Source organism: Muscardinus avellanarius (genome assembly GCF_963383645.1).
Source record: "Muscardinus avellanarius genome assembly, chromosome: 11".
In the NCBI taxonomy this organism is placed as follows: domain Eukaryota; kingdom Metazoa; phylum Chordata; class Mammalia; order Rodentia; family Gliridae; genus Muscardinus; species Muscardinus avellanarius.
This window is the reverse complement of record NC_137797.1, coordinates 16,421,164-16,445,865: the sequence shown is the minus strand read 5'-3', so window position 1 is coordinate 16,445,865 and position 24,702 is coordinate 16,421,164. Positions and strand designations below refer to the sequence as shown.

Below are 24,702 nucleotides of genomic sequence, written 5' to 3'. Positions count from 1 at the left end.
GAGGGCAAGGTGACATACAGTAACCCCCTCTCCACAGCCTCACATTTCCAGGTTTCCATCGTCCATGGCCAGTCAGAGTTGGAAAATATTAAATGGAAAATTTCTTAAGTTTTAAATAAGTTATACTATGTAGTTATAATTACTCTATTTTTTCTTTACTTATTATTGCTAATCTCTTAGTATGCCCAATCAATAAAATAAACTATCATAGATACATAGGTACAGCAAGAAACAGTACATATAGGCTTTGGTACTATGTGTAGATTCAGGCATCTCCTGGGGTCTTAGAATGCTTCCTTCGTGAATAAAGGGACAACACTGTGGGAAAATTCTATCTTCTAGCTTCAAGGTTATGGTCATCTGACACGAGTTTAGGCAGAAAGAAGAGGCAGTATGGTAGTAGCCAAAGGGGAAGTAATCAGAAGAGAAAGGGAAAGAGCATTAAATGACCAACTGGTCATTTAAATTTATATAGAAATTTAAAAATAAGGTTGTTAACGTTCTAGTAATTGTATTTGTGTCAAGTATTTCCCTCAACCCTCCTTTTCCAACAGTCTATTTGTGGTCGTTAAGGAGAGTGAAATTATTTTTAAAATGCCAGTTTGGAAATAGGAGCATGGGTATATGATCTACATGATCATACTTTTCTTTCTAAATGCCTTTCCAAACGTGTAAGTGCTTCAGTTTCTCCTCCTGGCCACACTGCAGAGGATAAGCCATCTGTATCAAAACCTAAAACGGGAGAGAAATGAAAAGAAAAATGTGTTATGCTTCTGAAACTCAAATAATAAACACCCTCAGTGTCTTATTTCACCACAATAATTGGGAGAACAGATTACTTGGTAACAAATTATGTGAACAGAATAAAAACGAACTGAGTGCACACAGACCTCACCTGCAGAGGGTGGGGTGTGCTCTCCATTCTTCTGGGTGTACATCTTAACGTGATAACAACAGATCACATATTTATAGAATACGTAAATGATGGACACACTTGCCACTTAGTTTATGAGTTTCTTTTCTGTCTTCATTTTCCCCCTTTCTCTCTCTCCTAATGCAAAATACTTTATACGCAGCCATTAAAACAAGTGAAACTGAGCGACTCATGACTTACTCCTGCGCCTCGTGCCCACGAGGGTCCGCACCTACCCAGCTCTTCCAGCGAGGGGACCCCGTATCTCTCGTCGTGGTCATCTGACAGAGGAGTGGTGCACTTGTCTATCACGTCTGCAGTGATGGTCTCCACCGGTGTCTCTAGCGGCTCCATTTTGCTGATGAGAGTCTGGAATCTTTTGTAAGTTAGAGGCGGTTGTCCACCATTGAGTTCTATGATCCTATTACAAGAGTTAGTAAAAATGACGATATATTTTGGTCTATAAGCGGTTAAAAGGCTTAAAATTGGAAAATAAAAGTTATTTCAGTCTTTTAGTATATTAGTTTTTCGTATGACCTCTGAGCCACACCCCTAGACTTATTTTATTTTTATTTTAAAACAAGGTCTTACTAAATTTCTGAGGGTCTCCCTAAATTGCTAAGGCTGACCTCAAATCTGCAATCCTCTTCTCTCAGCCTCCCAAACCCAGTTTAGTAACTGGGATTACAGGCATATGCACCAGGTACAGTTTGTTGTTAATCTCTTACTGCGCCTAATCTGTAAATTAAACTTTATTATAGGTATGTGCCTGCAGAAGAAACAGGATATATAAGGCTTGGTACTATCCCTGATTCCAGGTATCCACTGGTAGTATTATAACACCTCACTGGGGAAAAGGTGGGGACTATTATATTTACGACATGTAAGTGCCCAAATTCCAAGTTATTTATATTTAACTACCTTAAATATTTATTATCATTATTATTATTATTATTGGAAACAGGGTCTTGCTAGTTTGATAAGAGCTTCACTACTTGCTGAGGCTGGCTTCGAACCTGTGACTCTCCTGTGTCAGCCTCTCAAGTACGGGGATTATAGGCATGTACCACCATGCCTGACTTTATATCTGATCAGTGTTGTCTCAGTCAAGTCATATTTCAAAGGGAAAAAAAAATAACTAGCTTTGCCAATGATAACTTAGATTAGATACCATTTTGGAGTAACTATTCTTTCATTAAGGCCATTTATGTAGCATTTGTCCTGAATAAAGAATTACAGGGAAAATCCATCTTTTTTTGGTACTGGGGATTAAACCCAGGGGCATAATAACACTGAGCTATACCCCAGCCCTATTTTATAGATTCTGAAACAGGGTCTTGCTCAGTTGCTGAGACTGGCTTCAAACTTCCTATCTCAGCCTCCTCGTATTGGGATTATAGGCATGAACCACCATGCCCGGCTCAGTTCATTTTATAAATGCAGACACTGAATCCTATGGGAGGGCCATGGAAATTAGCCAAGATTATAAAGCTGATAAATAAATAATTAAAGTTTAGTCCAAAATATAGTGTATTTTTAATTATATACCATGTATAATTATTACCAACTCTAAGTACAGAAAGTAATCGCAAAAAAAAAAAAAAAGCTATCCTGCCTGCTTTAAGTAACTTTTCTTTTGGTATATAGTATTTTGAGTTTACACATATAGTCAAAACAAATCTTCTTGATTTAATGATACTAATCAATAAAGTAAAAGGCAGGTTTATTATGAAAGGATATAAGGCATCTATCCTATCAATTAAGACCCCTGTCTGAATCAACTTGTGACTTTTTTGAAATACTTGGAAAAATGGAATACAATTTGTTTGTCATGTTAATCACATTAGTATTAGATTGATTAAATATACAAATAATTTAAAAGCAATTAAAAAGGTACATAAGTTAAAATATTTCAGTATTTAAGGACAACCATATGCTAAAAGTTTTAGTAAGCCAACAAATATTTTTATTTTTGCGGGTCTAGGGATGGAACCCAGGGGCATCTGAACTCCGAGCTACACCCCTGCCCGATTTGTTATTCTTTATTTTGAAACAGGGTCTCACTAAGTTGCAGAGTGCCTCACTAAGTAGCTGAGGCTATCGGCGAACCGCGATCCTCTGGTCTCAGCCTCCCGAATGCTGGGATTACAAGCGTGCGCCACCACGCTTGGCTCCAACAAATCTTATGAACCTCCCAAATTACTAGCAAATAGCATTTTTATTTTTTTTAAATTTTTAAAATATTTTTGCGTGTCTGGGGATGGAACTCAGGCAGGGGCATTTGACCTCTGAGCTACACCCCCTGCCCTGTTTTTTATTCTTTATTTTGAAACCGGGTCTCACTAGGTTATGGAAGGCCTCACTATATAGCTGAGGCTGTCCACGAACTGCGATTGTCCAGTCTCAGCCTCCGAATGCTGGGATTACAAGCGTGCGTCCCCACGCCCGGCTTACAAATAGCATTTTTAAATTTAGTCACAGAATCATTTTTGGACAAAGCATCATCAAAAGCTGGTATTTCAAGAAATAAATTTAAAGATATATAGCATTATGCCATTGTTTAGAGAATTAAACTTGAAATCTAGATAAAAAGATAAAATACACATGAAATAAAACAACTAAGACAACTGTAAAATGTGTCAAGGAAGTTTATGGCTATGTGTTACATAAACTGTAACTTTAAATAACTTTAAACTGTAACTTTAAGAAATAACAGAAGCCCAGCATGGTGGTGCTCGCTTGTGGTAGTGCATGCTTGTAATCCCAGCATTCGGGAGGCTGAGACTGGAGGATCTTAGTGAGGCTCTCTGCAACTTAGTGAGGCCCTGTTTCAAAATAAAGAATAAAAAATAGGGCAGGGGATGTAATTTGGAGGTAGAATGCCCCTGGGTTCCACCCCCAGACCCGAAAAAAAAAAAAAAAAAAAAAAAAACAAAAAACAACCAGACCACACAGATTGAGTTAGCATAGTTCAACGAAGTTTGTATTAGTTTCAATCCATAATAGTTTGGAATTGAAAATACTTAAGTGTTTTTATCTTATGTCTATAGTTATATACGTGTTATGGGTAAATTAAAAATGTCTTACATTTTTTATCTTATGTCTATAATTCTGATACTTGTTATGGGTAAATAAAAAATCACAGCAGCTACATAAAATGCTAAGGGTTTGATATATATTCATTCATTTAATTCTCTCACAATTCTAAGATGTATATTATTTCCATTTGTCTATGTATTTAATATCACTGGCCTGTATACTTTTAAGTGCTCAACATGGTAAATTCTGTATGTATGTTTTCCCACCATAAAAAACAAAATCTTACTTGTCCAGGTCATATAGTGTATGTGAAATCCGTACAATGACTTCTACGCCAGCTTCAGTAGCCAGTTTCTTAATAGCTGCATCTCGTTCCTTTCCAAAAGGCTCAGAATCATACTCAATTGAAAGTTTAGTAATGTTCCATTCCTAAAACAAGAGAAAGGTACAACAATGAACTCAGTTTTATAGTATTTCCTATTATAACAATAAGTAAAAAGGCCAAAATCTACATATCAAAATAATATACATAAAACAAATTTCAAACATGCAGGAAGAAAATACAGTACTTAGTAACTAAAAAATAAGTAAACCACAGATGTATATTCACTATATTCCCATCACGTGCTAGGCACTAATCAACCTAGCAATATACTTAAAACCATTTCTCACTAAATGTGTCTACATAGCATTTTACATTTGTAAATTATTTACAATTACATTATCTCATTTGGTCCTCATTTGAAAACACTCAGAATTTGGCAGTTGGGCCAAATTCTCCATTTTTAGATTAGCTTACTTTTAAAAATTAGGGATTTGTGTAAGTTCACAGAAAGTCAGAACATCTGAACTTGTATCTGTTGATTCTAAGAATTGGTCTTTAACAAATCTTTGCTAGTTGGTATGGTTATAAGTTGCTTTGCTGAGCGCTACTGTATGCATAAATATTTTATTTCTGATTATTAACTGCAGAAAATTCAGAGATAGTAATAATAATAGCAACTACTCCCTGAGTACCAGGTGCTATTTCCTTAAAGTGATTTTAAGTGAAGAAACCATCAATTAAGGGAAGTGAATTTCCTCAAGAAAGCAGTGAAAATTTTTGAAGTTCAAAATCTACTCTTTCTCTCTCTCACACACACAATTACTTGTAATTCTACCATTATCTAGCTGACTACAGTTTCCTTCCTTCTGCTTATTACTCCTTTAATTGGTTTAATTTTTTTTTTCTTTTAGGTGGAAACTTAGTTCTTCAATTCCTTCCTTCCTTATTATTATTATTATTATTATTTATTATTTTTTTTTTTTTTGGTGGTACCGGGAATGGAACCCAGGGGCCTTCTACCTCCGGGCTACACTCTGAGACCTATTTTATGTTTTTTTAATTTGGAAACAGGGTCTCTTAAACCAGCTAAGGCTGGCTTCGAACCTGCGCAATCCTCCTGTCTCAGCCTCCCAAGCATGTGTGCGCCACCATGCCCGACAATTGCTTCTTTTCAAATAAATATAATATTTCGCAAGAAGATGGAAAGACTTGGAGAACATTATGTTAAGTGAGTTATGTTAAGTCAGTCAAGCACAGAAGAGAAGGGACATATGTTTTCTCTAGTATGTCCAAACTAGGAGTACTGGGGATAACAGAGGGACTTCAGATAATGCAGGGGAAACCACAGCAAAGCTAGAATGGATGGGTAGGAGAGGAAGAAGGCTGAGGTTGATTAATGGAGGAGCTACATTCAAATATGTGTAAAAGTGTCGGGCGTGGTGGCACATGCTAGTAATCCCCGCACTTGGGAGGCTGAGACAGGAGAATCGTGCAAGTTCGAAGTCAGCCTCAGCTGGCCTAAGAGACCCTAAATCCAAATAAAATATAAAATAGGCCTGGGAGTGTAGCCTAGTGGTAGAGGGCCCCTGGGTTCCATCCCCAGTGCCACCGAACAAAAACAAAACCAAAAACCAACCAAACAAAAAATATGTGTAAAAGTATGAATGTAGCAGGTCAACCTGGACACTCACTGTTGGAAGAGGGGAGGGTGGGGGAGGGAAGGGCACCAAGCACTCTCTGAATACATGCCATTTTCAGTATGATCCACATTAAAAAATATATATATATATTGAAAGCTATTAATTTTCCTCTAAGCATTGCTTTAGGTAAGTCACATAAATTTTGCACATATATTTCCATTTCAGTTAAAAATGTCTGCTATTTTCTTGCTATTCATTTTTAACTAAATTCTGCTGAGGTCAGAGATTATAAACTGTAAGGCTTCAGTCATCTGTAGTCAACTGATTCTTTATGGCTGAGTGAGGTCTGTCTTGGTCAATGTATCCTGTGCACTAGAAACAAATGTGCATTCTGTAGTTCTTGGGTGTACTGTTTTATAAATATCAGTACACCACACCATACCATACCATACCATACCATACCATACCATACCATACCATACCATAAATAGGGCTGGGGGTATAGCTCAGAGATAGAATGCCTCTGTGGTCCATCTTTAGTACCCCCCCCCCCCACACACACACACGCCAAGAGGAGACATCAGCACAGAAGCCACTATCAACCATCCCAATAAATTAAAGGAACTATTATTATGTCTAAATCAGTTTTACCTCTAATGTGGGAAACAGGATTAGTTACTTATTAAAAAGCCTCGCTACTGTTATACTAGAATAATAAAACCAGAGACTCTAAATTACTAACAAAAGAATCTTCTTTCTCAGAGAAACTGAATGTGAGATTAGGGGTAGGAGGGAGACCTGTTTTTAAGTGTATATCTTTCTAGACTTAAAAGAAATGCAGGTAGTACCTTTAAACAAAAAGTAAAAATTAAAATATTAACTCAACAAAAAATAAATTAATTCTATGGCTCTAGACATAGTAAATACATCTGAAAGTTCTCATAAATGGCATTTTTATATAGATTACTGTATGTAACTGAAAAAAATAAGAGTAAACTCCTAAGTGCTTCATGCGTCTGTGTGTTTCGTGCATGTGTATTTTATAGCCCATGTGAAAACCTATGACTCTCTGCCACTGACCAGAGAGGACATAATCTGAGTGCATAAGATAATCTGGGCCAATAATATTCTATTTTAGGAAGAACAAATCTCAAAAGAAAAACAGAGATGATGTGCTGGCTTGAAAAAGGTTTACTCAAAAACAGACATATGACAGCCACATACAACATGGGATCTGACCTACTTGCTTACCAAGTATATTCCATCTTGGACAAAGATTATTATTTTATGCAAATGTTTTTCAAAATACCTTGAAGAGCCTGGGAAACACATCTGCTGGTTGTCCTCGAATCACAAATAGACGAGAATTTAATTTTCGTAGATTGGCATCAAGATCCTCAAGACATTGAAGCAAAAACCTATAGAAAAAAAAGTATTAAAATTAATAAAATACATATTGAAAATATATAAGATGTTTGAAAATCAGATTGTTCTATAATTTGAAATGTCAAATTATCTCTCTTTTTTTTTTTTTTGGTGGTACTGGGGTTCCTGGAAGCCCTTCTACCTCCGGGCTACACTCCCAGACCTATTTTTTTACATTTTTTTTTATTTGGAAACGGTCTCCTAAGCCAGCGCGCGCGGCTGGCTTCGAACCTGCGCGATCCTCCTGTCTCTGCCTCCCAAGCGCGGGGATTACAAGTGTGCACCACCACGCCCGGCTTCAAATTATCTTATTACTATTCCTTCCTGATATATAAATTACTATTTCCAGAAACTATAATTTTTAAAAAATTATTGCACAAGTTTCCCAATATTTTGTCCTTAAGTCCACTAATTTTCATTAAATAAAATTGACTTAGCAAAAATTTAATTTATAAAAATAAAAATTAGCCGGGCGTGGTGGCGCACGCTTGTAATCCCTGCGCTTGGGAGGCAGAAACAGGAGGATCGCGCAGGTTTGAAGCCAGCCACGTGCGCTGGCTTAGGAGACCCTGTTTCCAAATAAAAATGTAAAAATAGGTCTGGGAGTGTAGCCCGGAGGTAGAAGGGCTTCCAGAAACCCCAGTACCACACACACACACAAAAATAATAATAAATAAAAAATAAAAAAATAAAAATTATGTAAGTAATTATCGGAGCAATTAAATGAACTGATTTTATTGTTTAAACTTGAAATAAAATTTTCTACGTAAAAATGGTAATTCATATAGAAAGGTCACCTTAAAAATCTAGAACATCTTTTACTGGGGGAAAAAATGGGAACCTCCAATTTATTGACTCTGAGTAAATGATTTAATATACATACTTTATTAGGGGAGATAGTAATAATCTAAGAGAAATCATAATACCCATTTTCATGCTTCTAATCTAATTAAGAAAAAGGAATTAATGATAATAAATGCTAAGTTATTTGGTATTAAATCCTGATTGTAGAGAATACCATATTATTATTATGTTTTTGAAAGGTCTCATGAACAGGTGGGCTACAGACTTTTTCAATGAAGTAAGCACTAACAAGGTTTACTTATGACTTGATTTCTGGGAAAACTCTGAGGCAGAACTGAAAGACAGCTTACTGTGCATTTTCTATTGTGAAGAAATAGAGCATTTCCCAAGAACAAATCCAAAATAGAGGTCAGTCCTGGAAGGTTCAACCTCATTGTTTGCCACCTGTTAATTTTCATCTAGATTCTGTTCCTCTTAGCAGGACATGTCTTATTTTCTCTCTATTTTGTTTCTTTTATGTTCTTAATTTTAACGATTTTTCTGCCTTTTCCACAGGCCAAAAGCTCACTGAGGTGAGTGGCTATGTCTTACTTGTGAGATAAGAGTGGTTAAGAGATAAGGAATAACATATTACAGAATGCACTGTCCAATATGGTAGCCAAAAGCCACATGCAGCCATTTACATTTAAACTACTTAAAATGTGCCATTCAGTCCCTCAGTCACAGGAGCCACATTCCGAGTCCTCAACAGCGATACGCGTGGCGGACGCTACTCTACTAGAGAGCACCAATGCGGAGCGTTTCTATCACTGCGGACAGTTCTACTGGACAGTCCTGTTCTAGAAGGCTCTCAGTCGAGACTATCTTGTTCCATCTGCCATTCTGCTGCCATCACTTAATCAAGCAATCTTGCTTTTTACAACTGTAGTTATTCATTAGTGTCATGAGTCTATTAGGTCTGACACTCCCCCTTCAGAAGTCACACCTGTAGCACTTAGAGCCACAGTGCTATTCTACTCTCGACAATGTGGAAGGCACCCCAGCCCATTTCACCTGATGAAGCCTCAGAGGGTCAGGAACAAAAAGGAAACAACCCTTTCTGTACTCGAATCTGTATTTCATCACATTTCTCTTCTATCTTGGTTTGGAATAATTTCCCTAACACCTGATTCCCCACCTCAACCCACCACTACCAATGTGCAAATACTTGGAGAAGAACACTGTTAGATGCATGGCGATATAAAATTATCTGAGTTTCATAAAGTTTTCCACAATTATAAATAGCATGTTTTGTTATGTTTACGGTGAAGCATCTAATTTTATACATGTGTATTTGCTTAGCAAGAGAAGTTGTTTCTTTCTCTCTCTCTCTCTCTGAGAAGGGGTCTCACTCTGTCGCCCAGGCTACCCCTGAGGTCAAGAGATCTTTGTGACTCAGCTTTGCAATTAACTGGGACTACAGGTGCAAACCACTGCAGCTGGCTAGCGAGAGAGTTTTCAAACAGAATTAAAATTAAGAAGCTGAATGAATTAGTGTTTTAAAGTTTCCTTAAACTGAAACAGTACAAAACTAAATTGTTCTAGAGAAGCAATCCAAGGCAGAGGTAATTCACAAATCTTTGTTGTAGCACTGACTTCATCTTCTTTTAACAGCACTGGTATGGAGTAGCAAGAGTTCTTCCTATTCAAGTTTTTTGGGGAAATGTTTCCATGTGGTACAAGATGTTAAGAGAAAAGCACAATATTAAAAAGAACTGCTGTGCTGTCCCTTGTACCTACTTATGTCTACACATTCATGGTAGGTTACTTACCATGATATTAGTAATATATACCCTGGGGGAGTGAGAGTTTTGGGCAGAGGTGGGAAATATATACGTTAAAATTTTTTCATAAGCCGGGCGTGGTGGCGCATGCTTGCAATCCTAGCATTTGGGAGGCTGAGACAGGAGGATCATGGTTTGCGGACAGCCTCAGCTACTTAGGCCCGTTGGAACTCAGTGAGACCCTGTTTCAAAATATAGAATAAAAAATAGGGCTGGAGGTATAGGTCAGGAGTAGAATGCCCCTGGATTCCATCCCCAGGCCTGAAAAAAAAAAATTTCACAAAAAGTGTAAAGTTGATAATCAGCATATATCCTTTCAAAGTAGAACAAAATGAGTATACTTTATCTATTGAAAACCTGATTTCACACACACTAAGTATCCTTTCAAAGCAACACACATATTTCTATGGCATAAATGTTCAGCATTCTATAATTTAACAAGTTTAGCAAAAAGTACTACTATGCTTCAATTAATCCAGAAAGTTTTAACTTCCTCATCTGTAAAACTGCAACAGTAATAGAAGCCACCTCAGCCTTTATTTGGGTGAGAACTAAATCAACATACCAAGCTTTTCAAACAGTGTCTGCCCATAGTAAGTACTGTTATATAAGTGTTATTACTTTTTAGTCTTTTTTTTCTGCTTCTATTCTGGGTACAGTAATTCTAGTTCTTATCTCTTGCCTGTATTATTTATGTTTCAATGCCTTAAAACTGGTCTGCCTAGCAACAACCTCCGTCCACTGTAATCCATCTTAATACACAATACCAAATCTCCGTGAGGCACAAGTTCCTAGACAATGTCTTCTGAGACTTAGCTTATACAATAAAAAGTAAACTATTTTCTTGGCCACTAATAGAGAGTTCCAGGCTCACTTTCTGCTTCACTCCCCTTTTCTTCCCACCAAATCAAACTAGTTCTCTTTTCCCTACACAAACCTAGAGTTGGTTCCATGCTCTTTCTTCAGCCTAGAATGCCATTGTGAATTCTCATCTCTACAAGTTCATGTCCCATGAAGTTTTATGTATTATAGCTGAAAGTAATTTCTCTATTCTCTGAATTATCAATGGACATAATGCTCCTCATCCTATAGAAACTTTCAAATTGTAACCCATAGCTGCGTGTGTGTGTGTGTGTGTGTGTGTGTGTGTGTGTGTGTGTGATCTCTTCCTGGTAATTAACTATCTGTGTCTGATTTCTATTTACACAGTTTTCATAGACTGTGTTTTTATATCTAAATTTGGTAAACAAATCTCATCATGTGCTTTGTCCCATTTGTTGGAAAGATTAGAAATGTTTAAATGACCTAGTAGAATTGTCCTGTGTAACTGTTAAAACAATTAGAAAGAACATAAAATAACCTAGTAGGAATTCTATCACTTGGAAGGTATTCCTTAAACAGAAGTTATAATTATTTTCCATTAAGAATAATTTCTATTTTTGAATAAGACTATGTATTTCTACATGTGAATATTCAGGAGTGAGAATAGAAAACAATGAATTAGTTGGATGCCTATACTTATATGAAACTTCATTTGAATTAAAACCCCTCTGGATGCACTTGACCTCAGTGTGACTTTGAACTAACGTCTGACCTTTCCCAGTGACAAGGCCAGTGTTAATTATGAATATGTATTTACAAAAGAAGCACGATTCCATTAAGACTGAATCAACCAATCACCACGCATACAATTCTCGCTTGGCAGTACCATAAAAATGTTCAGCAGCCTAGGTTCAAAGTGTCAACTCATTGATAGGTGTAATTTATTTTTAGTGCCACATGGAAAATATCACTTGAGAGTTACACAAAATATAACCCTTCATCCTTTACTCTAACTGGGAAGACAGAGCTCTCAGTTCAGATTCATGTGCTTCAGAGAACATGCCAATTTCACCTTTATATATTACAAATACATGTGCCATAGAGTAGGCATTGTATATTGGATAAAATGATTTAATATATTCTATTGAAAATGCATAAAACATAATTTAACAGAAACATATTATTAGACCTTCTCCAATTTGGCATATACTATATGGCCATTTCTTTTATCTTTTTTTTGTGGTGTTTGGGATTGAACCCAAGGTCATTCTACCTCTGAGCTATACCCCTAGGCGGATTTATTTATTTTTTTTTCCAATTTGAAAACAGGGTCTTGCTAGGTTGCTGAGAGTCTCATTAAGTTGCTGAGGCTGGCTTTAAACCTGCAATCTCCTGTCTCAGCCTCCCAAATACTGGGATTATAGGAGTGCACCACTACATCTGGCTTTTATATTCCCTTTTCTTGAACTACATCCATTTGAAGGTTCAGTTAATAATGCTGCTAATTACACAACCAATGGATTCGTTTTTAAATAAGCCAAATAGTAGTAAAACTCACTACAACTCTTCACATACTGTATTGTCTAAACAAACAAACAAAAAACCAGTTCTTATATTATTTAATGGAAATACTGAATGCATCATTTAAAAATAAAAAATGTTAGGAGAGAAAATACATTTACTCACTTTAAACATTTTAAGGATTTTTTCCCTCCAGAAATCACTACTTATTGCTATTATAAGAAAATGACACGCAGTAAGCTTCCTTATAACACTTCCAAGAGATGATTTCAACATGAATCAACAGAAATAGTTTCTTAAAGTAGGTCATTGCTATAGCAACCAGTGGGCGGTTTAGTATACTCCCATCAGAATGACCTACTTTCTAGCCTGTGCTGGAACAGCGTTATATAACTAGTATTTCTAGTTCTGTCTATAAAATAATCTAAAAAGGGCAACAGCAAAATACAACATAATCCTATTGCTACTGAAAACAAGGCGTTATGAAGTAACATGTGTCATACCAGAGTGAGGCCATCTGGTTCTGCACTTGAGTTTCTAAAGTATATCTTATCAAACACTCAGCAATGGAAACTACTCTTAGAATATCTAAACCAAAACAACGCACTGCCGATCCCGGAGAACTGATCTAAAGAATATAAGCTGAAGTCATTACGACCACAGGGAGAACATCTCCTCCTATCCTTTACATGAAACAACAGCCAAATTTAGAGAAAAAACAAACCCTGGAATTCTAGATACACTTAATTATCATAAAAATAGATTCTAAATCATAAACCAGTCTTTGGAGTTTTATTAGATTTTTAAAAATTACAAATGGCAATCTACCAATTGAATAAAGTTACATTTGTTATTTTTTCTGGTTTGTAAGAAATCTTATTTATTCATTTACTTTTTTAGTGCATTGTAATAGTACATCACATTGGGGCATAGAGTCAGAAAAATACATGAGCACAGCTCTTGGTGCTGAACCCACCGGGCCCCTCCCCTTGCAAGTCTTTGAGATTGGAATTGATAATTTTGTATATATTCATAGCATTATTTCAACTGTGCAACAAGTTTTTTTCATCTATTCTAGTTGTCAGAATACTTGTGATACAGATTTTCCTTTTAAAAATGATTTAATGTTTAATAAAGATAAAATTATACATTTTTTTTTGGTATTCGAGATTGAATCCCCAGCCCTTTTTATATTTTAGCCTGAAACAGGATCTAAGTTGTTGAGGGTCTCCTCCCTAAATTGGTGAGGCTGGCCTTTGAACCTGTGATCCTCCTATTTCAGCCTCCCAAAGTGCTTGTATTATGGGCATTCCTATCACATCCTGAAAAAATATCTATATTATAAGGTAAATTTTACATTTGTCAGACTCTAAAAACCACAAACCCATGGACCTATATCATGACATAAAAGTTACTTTTTATAACAAATATTCTGCAATGCCCTGTTTAAAACTCTAAAATTTATAGATAAACATCTATAGTCACAATTTTAAGACACATTTAATATAATGCCCTAATTCTAACATATAGGAGAAATTAAAGGAAGGTTATTAATATTTTTAAAAGAAGTAACATATTCTTCTATACACAGCAAATAGCTGGACATGACACAAGAAAACATTCAACAGCTACAACTAAATTGATCCAGTTGTGTTCCTGGTAATTCAAATACCACGAGTGATATTCTCTTTGGTGATATGATTTCTTGAACTGTTGAGCAAGACTTTGTAGTTTTGAACAAAACAAAGTACAGTTTTCCCTTGATTTATATAGGTCACAAATATATCCTAGAAAAACTCAATACATATTAACATTATGTAAAAAACGCATATATTTTTTAATTTTTAAAAATTTTTTTAGTGGTACTGTGGGTGGAACCCAGGGGCTTTTTCTACCTCCTGGCTATACTCCCAGACCTATTTTATACTGTATTTGGAAATAGGGTCTTACTAAATTGCTGAGAGCCTCACTAAGTAGCTGAGGCTGGCTTCAACTGTGGGTTCCTCCTGTCTCAGCCTCCCAAGCGCTGGGATTACAAGCGTGCGCCACCACGCCCGGCTCTAAAAAACACATATATAACAATTAATTTAAGCTTTCAATTCAGATAATTACATGTTTTTCATTTATATTCAACATGTGGTAAAACATTATGTGACAGAAAGTTATGTGGGACTCAGGACAATTATTTATTTTGAGGAACTACTTTGAGCTTTGAAAGAATTCCATTTTTTGCCTTTCCACACTTATTCCACTAGGTCTCTCCACTGTGACAACCCAAAAATGCCTCCACAAAATTCCTAAAATAATTTCCAAGGAATGATATTGTTCATTACTTACATAATTTCATTCACTGATTTATGAGAGACACAAATATAAACATAAAGAGGGTCCACTGCCTGTAGAGCATAAAATCTAGCAAAAATATCTGAATATGCTGTAGGTACTATATATGAACACAACAGAACCTGCTATCATGGGAAACAACATATATTATGACATACAGTGGATACTGTTGATACTATGAGAAAATAAGAAATATCAAGAACCTGGTGATAATAGAGATGAACCTTAAAGTATCAAAATGATTTTTAATAGCTGGAGAGAGAGAGAGAGAGAGAGAGAGAGAGAGAGAGAGAGAGAGAGAGAGAGATAGAGATAGAGATATGGATGGATGGTGTGTGTGGCACTGGGGAGTTAACTCGGGGGCATTCTAACTTTGAGCTACTTCTCTCGCCCCGTTTAAGTTTTATTTTTAAACAGGGTCTCATGAGGTTGATGAAAGTCTCACTACTTGCTGAGGCTGTCCTTAAACCTGCAATCATCTAATCTTAGCCTCCCAAGTACTGGTATTACCAGTGTACATCATCATGTCCAGACAGAGGAGAATTATTGACTACTGGACTGTGGCTAGGTGTTGTTCACCACTTTCCAGTGCCCAGACAATTCCTGATATATAGTGGGAGTTCAATAAATATCTACCCAATGATTAACCAAATGAATCAATGAATGAATGAATGAGTGAATGAATGAACAGAAAAGAGATATTTCCCCCACCATACAAGAGTATTTTTAAAGACTGGATTCAGCCAGGCATGGTGGCACATGTTTGTAATTCCAGCATTTGGGAGTCTGAGACAGGAGGATTGTGGTTCGCAGACAGTCTCTGCTACTTAGTGAGGCCCTTTACAACTCAGTGACACCCTGTTTTAAAATAATGAATACAAAATAGGGCTGGAGGTGTAGCTCAGAGGTAGAAATGCCCCTGGGTTCCATCCCCAGTATCTAAAAAAAAAAAAAAAAAAAAAAAAGACTGGATTCAACAGTCAGAAGAGAAGAAACATGAAAAAGAAAGAACAGTCTCTGCACGTCTGTCTTACTGGGCACTTTACACCCATTATATCCCAACAGCCCTACATAGTATCTCATTTTTAAAACAATGGGATCTGCTGGGCATGGTGGCACATGCCTGTAATCCCTGTACTTAGGAAGCTGAGCCAGGAGGATTCCAGGAGGGCTAGGGATGTAGCTTAGAGGTAGAACCCCACTGGGTTCAATCTCCAGTACTGCACATAATGATGATGATGATGATGATGCTACTTTCTCGTAGCATTATGCAGTTATCTAAAATGTTTTAGAAAAATTAATCTGACAGCTTTAAGGACATTAAGAGAACACAGATTTTGCCTTCAAGATAGGGAAGAAGCATGTACATTGGTTAAGACAGAAGAGTTTAGGTTATACTATGGAAAAAACTACTCTAAAATTTCCGTATCTTAAAACAACTAAAGTTTATCTTTTACTCAGCTCTACTGCACACCAGCAAAGGCTTTTATAGTCACATTGCATTAGTCAATGGAGGTCATATCGCCAAGCCAGATCCAACGAGGTAGGAAAGCATACACTTCCTATAGAAAGGAACCTGGGAGGCTGAACAGTAATAACATCTACCACAATATCTAAACACTGGTATGTATGTATCATGTAGTGAGTTTTATTATGAAGAGTGTAGTTTGAACCAGGCTGGTGGCACACCTTGCAAACGTGGGAGCCTGAATCAGGAGGATCACAGGTTCCAGGACAGCCTCAGCAACCTAGGGAGACCCTATTTCAAAACAAAAAACAAAAAGGGCTGAGGGTGTAGCTCAGAGGTAGAATGTCCCTGGGTTTAATCCCTAGTAACTGCCCCCAACCTTCCCTACCACAAAGTGTATTTAAGACAGCACAGAAAAAACCTAAATGTGTGTGGAGTGGGGGAAAGGACAGGGTGTGGAAGCTAGATAGAAACTGGGAAACAGGGTAACGTCAGAAGAGCAGCACTCCAATGGAGTGATGGAGGGCCTTTGGGAGGGAGGGAGGAGAAGGGATGGAGACGTTAATGTAACCACTGAAATAATGCTATGTATATATGATTACTAAATCCCACCTCAAAGACACACACAAAGAAGGGAGGAAGGGGTGGTACCCGGAGGGAAGTTCTCCAAGAGATGTGTGCCTGGGTGTTCTGATCACTCCACACCTCAGTATGTGTGACTGCACTGCACCAAATAAGAGTATACAAAGTTAAAAAATAAGAAAAGCCCGAGACACTGTCATAGGGAGCTGAAGGAAATATATGACTAGATGCAATGTGGTAATCTGGATGGGATTCTAGAACAAAAAAAAAAAAAAAACTGGCAAAAACCTGAATAATGCCTGGAGTTTGTACAACAATCTCTCAATTTTGATAAAAGTACCATGATAATAAAAGGTGTTAATATTAGGGAAACCTGGGGACAGAGAACACAGGGCTCTATTACCTTGTCATATTTTCTAAAATTATTCAAAAATAATATTTACCAAAAATACTCCTTCTGGAGCTGGGCGTGGTGGCGCACGCTTGTAATCCCAGCATTCGGGCGGCTGAGACCTGGAGGATCGCTGTTTCCGGACAGCCTCAGCTACTTAGTGAGGCCCTCTGCAACTCAGTGAGAACCGGTTTCAAAATAGAGAATAAAAATAGGGCAGAGGGTGTAGCTCGGAGGTCAAATGCCCCTGGGTTCCATCCCAGACCTGCAAAAAACAAACAAACAAACAAAAAAAACCCCAGAAAACAAAAACCTCCTTCCCCTGAAAATTCACCATCTCAATAAAATTTCATGGAATTTATGCAGTCCCAAATACCTCAAGCACAGGATTGCATTTAAAGCTGTCCCAGATTTTCTGTGACCTGAGATAACTATTAAAAAAAAAAAAAAAATCACACAGAGCTGGGTGTGGTGGCACATACTTGTAATCCCAGAATTTGGGAGGCAGAGACAGGAGAATGGCAATTCGCAGACAACCTCAGCTACTTAGTGAGGCTCTTTGCAACTCAGTGACACCCTATTTCAAAATAAAGAATAAAAAATAGCCGGGTGTGGTGGCGCATGCTTGTAATCCCCACGCTTGGGAGGCGGAGACAGGAGGATCGCGCAGGTTCAAAGCCAGCCGTGCTGGCTTAAGAGACCCTGTTTCCAAATAAAAAAAATATAAAATAGGTCTGGGAGTGTAGCCCGGAGGCAGAAAGGGCTTCCAGGAACCCCAGTACCACACACACACACACACACACACACACACACACACACACACACACACACACACAAATAGGGCTGGGGGTATAGCTCAGAGGTAGAATGCCCCTGGGTTCTATCCCCAGTGCTGTTAAAAAAAAAAAAAAACACACACACACACACATACACCACAAATCCTCCCCATGCTTCAAAGAATAAGCACACAAAAAGTTCCACCCAAAATCAACCTGTCACAAAACATACAAAAAGAAGAATTTGAGTTGGAAGAATGAGAGATGTGAATGACTGATATTTTGAGAATTGGTGAAAGCTTCTAAATCAAGAAGCCCATAATTCCCAAGCAAGGTAAGAAAGAAAAAGACATACGGGAGGAGGTACGGGGTGAGGTGGAAAGGGAATTAATGACAGAAACAAAGAACAGACTGAGATAGGCAGAGATACATAGAGGCAGATGTGAGAGGATGGGGATAACGAATTTTGGGAAATACCTAGAACTGAATGACAGTGAGGGAAATACATCTGAAATTGTTGAATCCAACTAAAATAGTACCATATTAGCCAGCTGTTCATTAATACTGCAGAATACCTGAGACAACTAACTGAATTTTGGAGGCCAGGGTGCAAGACAGGACAGCCCCACAGGTTTGGGCCTCGTGAAGGCTTTGGATAGGAATGGTGGATGTGCATGTTGAAGCTGCTCACACCTTGACCCAAAAAGCAGAGAGGGGAAGAAGATGCTGAGGCCCCCAAATCCTTCTGGAGAGCACATCACTGTGACCTAAGGACCTCCTACTAGGCCCAACCTCTTAAAGGTTCCTCCACCTTACAATAGACCTTTGGGGCCACCCGACCCAATTCAGGTGCTTAGAAAAAAATGGATAGAAACCTTTAAACCAAGTTAGTGAAACATCACAAAACATTCTGAAAAATAGAAGAAAAAAATGAATAGAACACAAATTCATAAAAGGAAAAAAAAGTCAAAAGCTATAATATAAACCACGTGTAGTGGTGCACACCTGTAATCCCAGTACTTGGAATACTGAAACAGGAGGAACACAGATTTGTGGGCAGCTTCAACAACTTAGTGAGGCCCTCCACGGCTTAATGAGATTCTATTTCAAAATTAAAAATATTAAAAAATAGGCGCTGGGGGTATAGCTCAAAGGTAGACTGCCTCTGAATATTCAATCCTATGTGTGAGAGAAATACACAAACACACACACACACACACACATATATACATATGTGTGTGTGTGTGTGTGTGTGTGTGTGTGTATATCAAGCTATTATATAAAGAGGAAAGATATACTTCTGATAAATAAGAGTAATTAAGAAAAAACAAGAGTAATAAAGAAGAAATAATCTCAGATCACCACTGGAACGAAAAAGAAAATAATAACAGTATAAACAATCTTGTACAAATAAATTTGAAAGCTTAGATGAAAGAAATTACTGAAATTGACTCAGGAAGAAATTTAAGACTTACCAAAGTGGACTCATGAGCAAAGAACACTAATGGTCCTAATAGTTATTAAAGAAACAATCAATCATTTAAAAATCTTACAAGGAAAACACAGGAGCTAGCAGGAGCTAGTCAGCTTTACAGATAAGTTCTACCAAACATTCAAGGAATCATCCCCCCAAAAAAATTTACAGAAAATTATTATTGTTGTTGTTACTACTCTCCTAGGAATGGAAGCAAGGGCCTCACACACACTAGAAGGCAAGGGCTCTTCTACCACTGAGCTACATCCTCAACCTTTAGAGAGGATTAAATCATACAAAGGATAGACAAAAAGAAAAGAAAAAGAAAAAAAAAGAAAGAACAACTTGAACTGATTCTAGGATGTTATATTTACCCTTGCATCAAATCAGGCAAAGAATTGTAATAGAAAAACTACAAAATAATCTTACTCATGAACACATTATGTCAGCAAGGCAAATCCAGCAATATATAAGAAACATCATCATGATCAAGTTGTGCTTATTCTTAGAAAGTTGGTTAATTTAATACTTAAAAATCGATACTTTAAATCACTACTTCATTCTAAAAGGAGAAAAATTACCTGGGCGTGATGGCACACAATTGTAATCCCAGTACTTGGGAGGCTGAGACAGGAGGATCCAGGTTTGCAACCAGCCTCAGCTACTTAGTGAGGACTTCCACAACTTAGTGAGACCCCATTTCAAAATAAAGAATAAAAAATTGGGCTGGGGGTGTAGCTTGGAGGTAGAATGCCTCTGGGTTCAATCCTGAGCACCACAAAGAAAAAAAAGAAAAATTATATGATCTACTTAACAGATTCAGAAAGAATAGCAACAAAAACTCAGTTTCCGTGTAAATTCAGTACACTGAGACTAGAAGGTAACTTCCTCAATCCGAAAGAGTATCCATAAAATGACTTCCAGGTAACATCACATTTAATGGTGAAGTGTTAAGAGCAATTTCTTTAAGACTAGGGAGAACCCAGCATGCTGTTATCATTACTCCCCCATATTCACTCTGGTCTTTGTAGGCCTAACCAGGTGTAGTCATAGAAGAACAAGAAAAAAGGTAAAAGGACAGGAAAGAAAGAAATAAAACCATGATTTTTTTACAGATGATAGTATATTGATACAATAAATATAGAAAAAGTACACAAAAATTATCATAATTAACAAAAGTTCAAAGGATTACAACCACTCAACTTCAAGAATCAACTTAAACTAATTTATGTAACATATCTAATCTTGAAAATCAAACAGAGCTATTTATACTTTAGAAATCTTATACCTTGTCTATTTTTAGAAACCACTGCATTGTGATTCTGCCAGGTTAGGCCAAATCAAGTGTAAGGCATACTCCTAGGCTTTACGAGGATTTACACACAACTAAACAACATTTGCCCAGTGTGTATTCAAGATCAAGCTGGCCCAGATCTACTTTTCTGTAGTCCAACAGTTCTACTGAAATTTCAATCTTTAGAAAAAGGACAATAATGCTGAAAATTTATTCTACTTCTTTTGACCCATGGTATAGTACATACAGCTATTCAAGTTTGCCTAGAGTTTGGTAAATGGTCAAGATATTTCCCATATTGACATTATTGCAGAGTGACAGCCACACAATACAATTATACATTTATCCACCTATCAAAAATTTATTGAGCCAGGCGTGGTGGCGCATACTTGTAATCCCAGCTCTTGGGAGGCTTAGACAGGAGGATGTGGTTCGCAGTCAGCCTCAGCAACTTAGTGAGGCCCTTTGCAACCCAGTGAGACCCTGTTTCAAAAGAAAGAATGAAAAATAGGGCTGGAGGTGTAGCTCAGAGGTAGACTGCTCCTGGGTTCCACCCTCAGTACCAACAAATACCTGAAATAAATCGACTTATAGCTGTGCAGTTTTGAGGTGTCAGGCCCTGGTGGGCCCACCCTGAAGCTTCTGGGCTGGTGGTGAGGTAGCACATCATGGTGGAAGCACGTGGTGGGAGCAAAACCATTCCCTGTGTGGCTCAGAAGTAAAACAAGCAAAGAAGGGACTAGAAGGGGCCTGGATTCCGCAATCTCCTTCAAGCGTATGCCCCCAAATGACCTGAAGACCTCCTACCAGGCCTCCCAATAGTGCAACAGGCTGGGGACCAAGACCCCAGGAAGAGAGAAGGCTTAGTGCTTTTTATTGATGTTCTGGGTATTGAATTCAAAGGCGTTCTGCCTTTGAACTATACCTCTAGCTCCATTTTATTTACTTATTTATTTATTTATTTATTTATTTGGTGGTACTGGGGTTCCTGGAAGCCCTTCTATCTCTGGGCTACACTCCCAGACCTACTTTATATTTTTTATTTGGAAACAGGGTCTCTTAAGCCAGCGAGGCTGGCTCTGAACCAGCGCGATCCTCCTGTCTCCGCCTCCCAAGCGCGGAGATTACAAGCGTGCACCACCACGCCCGGCTCCATTTTATTTTATTTGGTAAAAGACATTGCATCCAGAGGCATTCTACCACTGAACTAGACCTATTTTATTTTTTTATTATTTACTTTTTGTGTGTGTGTTACTGGGGATTGAAACCAGGGGCATTCTACCCTATTTTTGTTTGTTTGTTTGTTTGTTTGTTTGTTTTGTTTGGAAATAGGGTCTCAATAAGTTGCTGGCTTTGAACTTGTGATCTGTTTCAGTTTTCCAGGTACTGAGATTACAGTTGTGTGCCACTATGCCCAGCCTAACCCAGGCTATTTAAGCTAATATTTCCACTAACACAGAAGTAAAAATATTACGATAGAAAAGACAATTTCCTAAAAGCAGCTGAGAGTTGACAAGATAATAAGGAATTACCAGACCAAATGCTAAGTAGAACATATATAATCAGCTTTTGTCCTAAGGGCATTTGCTAATTCCAGAGAACTCCAACAGTGGTTTTGATGGCTTCATGATATAAGAGGGATAGAAGTCAAAGTTTAGGATAAGCTCAAGAGAAAGTCTGAAAGAAGATACCCCAAACGTTAGACCAATTTCTGAAAAGGTGTACATCCTTGGGGAAAGGTGCTCACTAGAAATAAGCTCCTCTTCTATCCCTGTGAAAAGGCTGCCTTGACACTCAGCAGAAAGGGATGGAGGGGAATAAATAAACAAAAAAGACCCTACAGGTTGTAAAGTACTGACCAACTCAGATGGATTTGCAGCCCAAATTCAAATAATCAGTTTGCTGCCAAAACCCTCAAACCATAAATCTGAAGTGTCCTGGAATGAAGTAAATTATAATTCTCTGGAGAAAGGCACCCTGATCCTGTGCCTCAGGAAGTTCCTACAAATATTTTTCTAAAGACAATGAAAAATCTTCAAAGCAGCTGTGGGATAGGAATAGATGACAGATCACCTTTAAAGAAACAATAGTTCTCAATAGCAACAAGGGAAACAAGAAGATAGTAGAGTATGTGTGTGTGTGTGTGTGTGTGTGTGTGTGTGTATAAAATTTTTTTTTTTTGGTGGTACTGGGGTTCCTGGAAACCCTTCTACCTCCGGGCTACACTCTTGGACCTATTTTATATTGTTTTTTTTTTTTTTTTAATTTGGAAACAGGGTCTCTTAAGCCAGCGAGGCTGGCTGTGAACCTGCGTGATCCTCCTGTCTCTGCCTCCCAAACGTGGGGATTAAAAGCGTGTGCCACCATGCCCAGCTAAAATATTTTTAATAAGCTGAAAACAAATCAAGAAACTTAGAAATTTTATATTCATAAAAATACCTTTAAAGCATCAAACCAAACACATAGAGATATTTTGTTAAAGAGTTTGTCTCCAAAGGAAAATTATAAATTGTATGTTTCAGGCAGAAGTAAAGTGATTCTAGATGATTTCAGGTATGCAAGAAAAAATAATAAGGATAGAAAGTTACTGGATTAAGTGCCTTCCAAGTACTTACAAGATAGCCAGGGAAACAGTTATGTTAGTACATATACTGTAAAAATATTATACAATATTTAGTGATGATTTGGTAAGCTAACTGAAAATTATGAACTGACTAGACAAGAATGAAAACGTACAAAGTCCAACAAATGTCATTTTTTCAAACTACTCAACACATAGTAGCCACTGATGATAAATGACACATTATAATCCTATGGCTTGGAAATGGAAAGATTCATGCACTGGAAGCTTAGTCTCCAGTCCAATGGTATCAGCAAGTGGTAGAGCCCAGTGAAAGGTGGTTAGGTCAGAGGGGCACCACCCTCGGAAGTGAGTAGTACAGTATGCTGGGTCAAGTTAGTTATCAGGAGAGCAGATAATCATAAAGCAAAGTCTCAGCATGTGCATGGCTGCCTCTGCACATGGCCCTTTTTGCTTCTCTACCAGTTGTGACGCAGGTAAGGAGCTCTCCAGACAATGGCACCATGCTGTTTGGACTTTCCAGCCACCAGATCATGAGCCAAAATGAACCGCCTTTCTCTGTAAAGTACCTGTGTCTCTGGCTTTTTGTTATAGTGATGCAAAATTAACTAGGACTGATGGGTTGGAAATCAGGAAGCAATAGAACAGAAAGTTTAAAAAGATGAAGTTATTCATATGTATCTGTAATTAAGAATAATGGGAAAGAAAACTATGATCAGGAAGGGGGAAATAAAAGAATGATTTTTATTTCTATAGGAGTTTCCTCAAAAGTCCAAAATTTGAGGAGTAGAGGATTAGTGCATAATTAAGTTAAATTGCAAAAATGAAAAAACCTTTATATATCAGGAATATTAAAAAATTAAGTTAAAATGCTTTATCCATACATGTTGGGAGCACTACCAATTCACTAATACGTATGAAGAGGGTAAGTAACGAGACATGTCTAAAGCCCTGCGTGTGCCTGTACATACTCTGTATCACTTTGAAGTTCACTATGATGCATAATTACAATGCACCAATAAAAGTGTTTATTTAGAAAACATAAAATTGCTTAAGATATAATACTTTTTATGGTACTGTGGACTGAACCCAGTGGCATTCTACCTCCAAGCTACATTCCTGGCCCCTATTTTATTCTTATTTTGAAACAGGCTCTCACTAAGTTGCAGAGGGTCTTACTATGGAGCTGAGGCTGGCCGTGAACCTGCGATCCTCTTGTTTCAGCCGCCCAAGCACTGGGATTACAAGTGTATGTCACCACACCTGGCTCAGATTATAATACTTTTTTTTTGTGTGGTACTAGGGATGGAACCCAGGGGCATTCTACCTCTAAGCTATACCCCCAGCCCTATTTTTAAAAATTCTTTATTTTGAAACTGGGTCTCACTGAGTTGCGAAGGACCTCACTTCACTAAGTAGCTGAGGCTGTCTGCAAACTGATCCTCCGGTCTCAGCCTCCCAAATGCTGGGATTACAAGTGT

General features: G+C 37.6%; 1 protein-coding gene across 2 annotated transcripts in view; it reads right to left on the bottom strand.

Annotated features, from left to right (window-relative positions):
• The window catches only part of CRY1 (cryptochrome circadian regulator 1), a gene marked incomplete at both ends in the record, with an annotated part of 66,481 nt that overhangs the window by 10,677 nt on the left and 31,102 nt on the right, over window positions 1-24,702 (bottom strand). For both annotated transcript variants that reach the window (XM_080706529.1, XM_080706530.1), the window contains 4 exons: window positions 644-732; window positions 1,150-1,334; window positions 4,239-4,381; window positions 7,227-7,335. In XM_080706529.1, coding sequence (XP_080562655.1) covers window positions 644-732; window positions 1,150-1,334; window positions 4,239-4,381; window positions 7,227-7,335 — 526 coding nt within the window. The remainder of the gene's footprint in view (window positions 1-643; window positions 733-1,149; window positions 1,335-4,238; window positions 4,382-7,226; window positions 7,336-24,702) is intronic.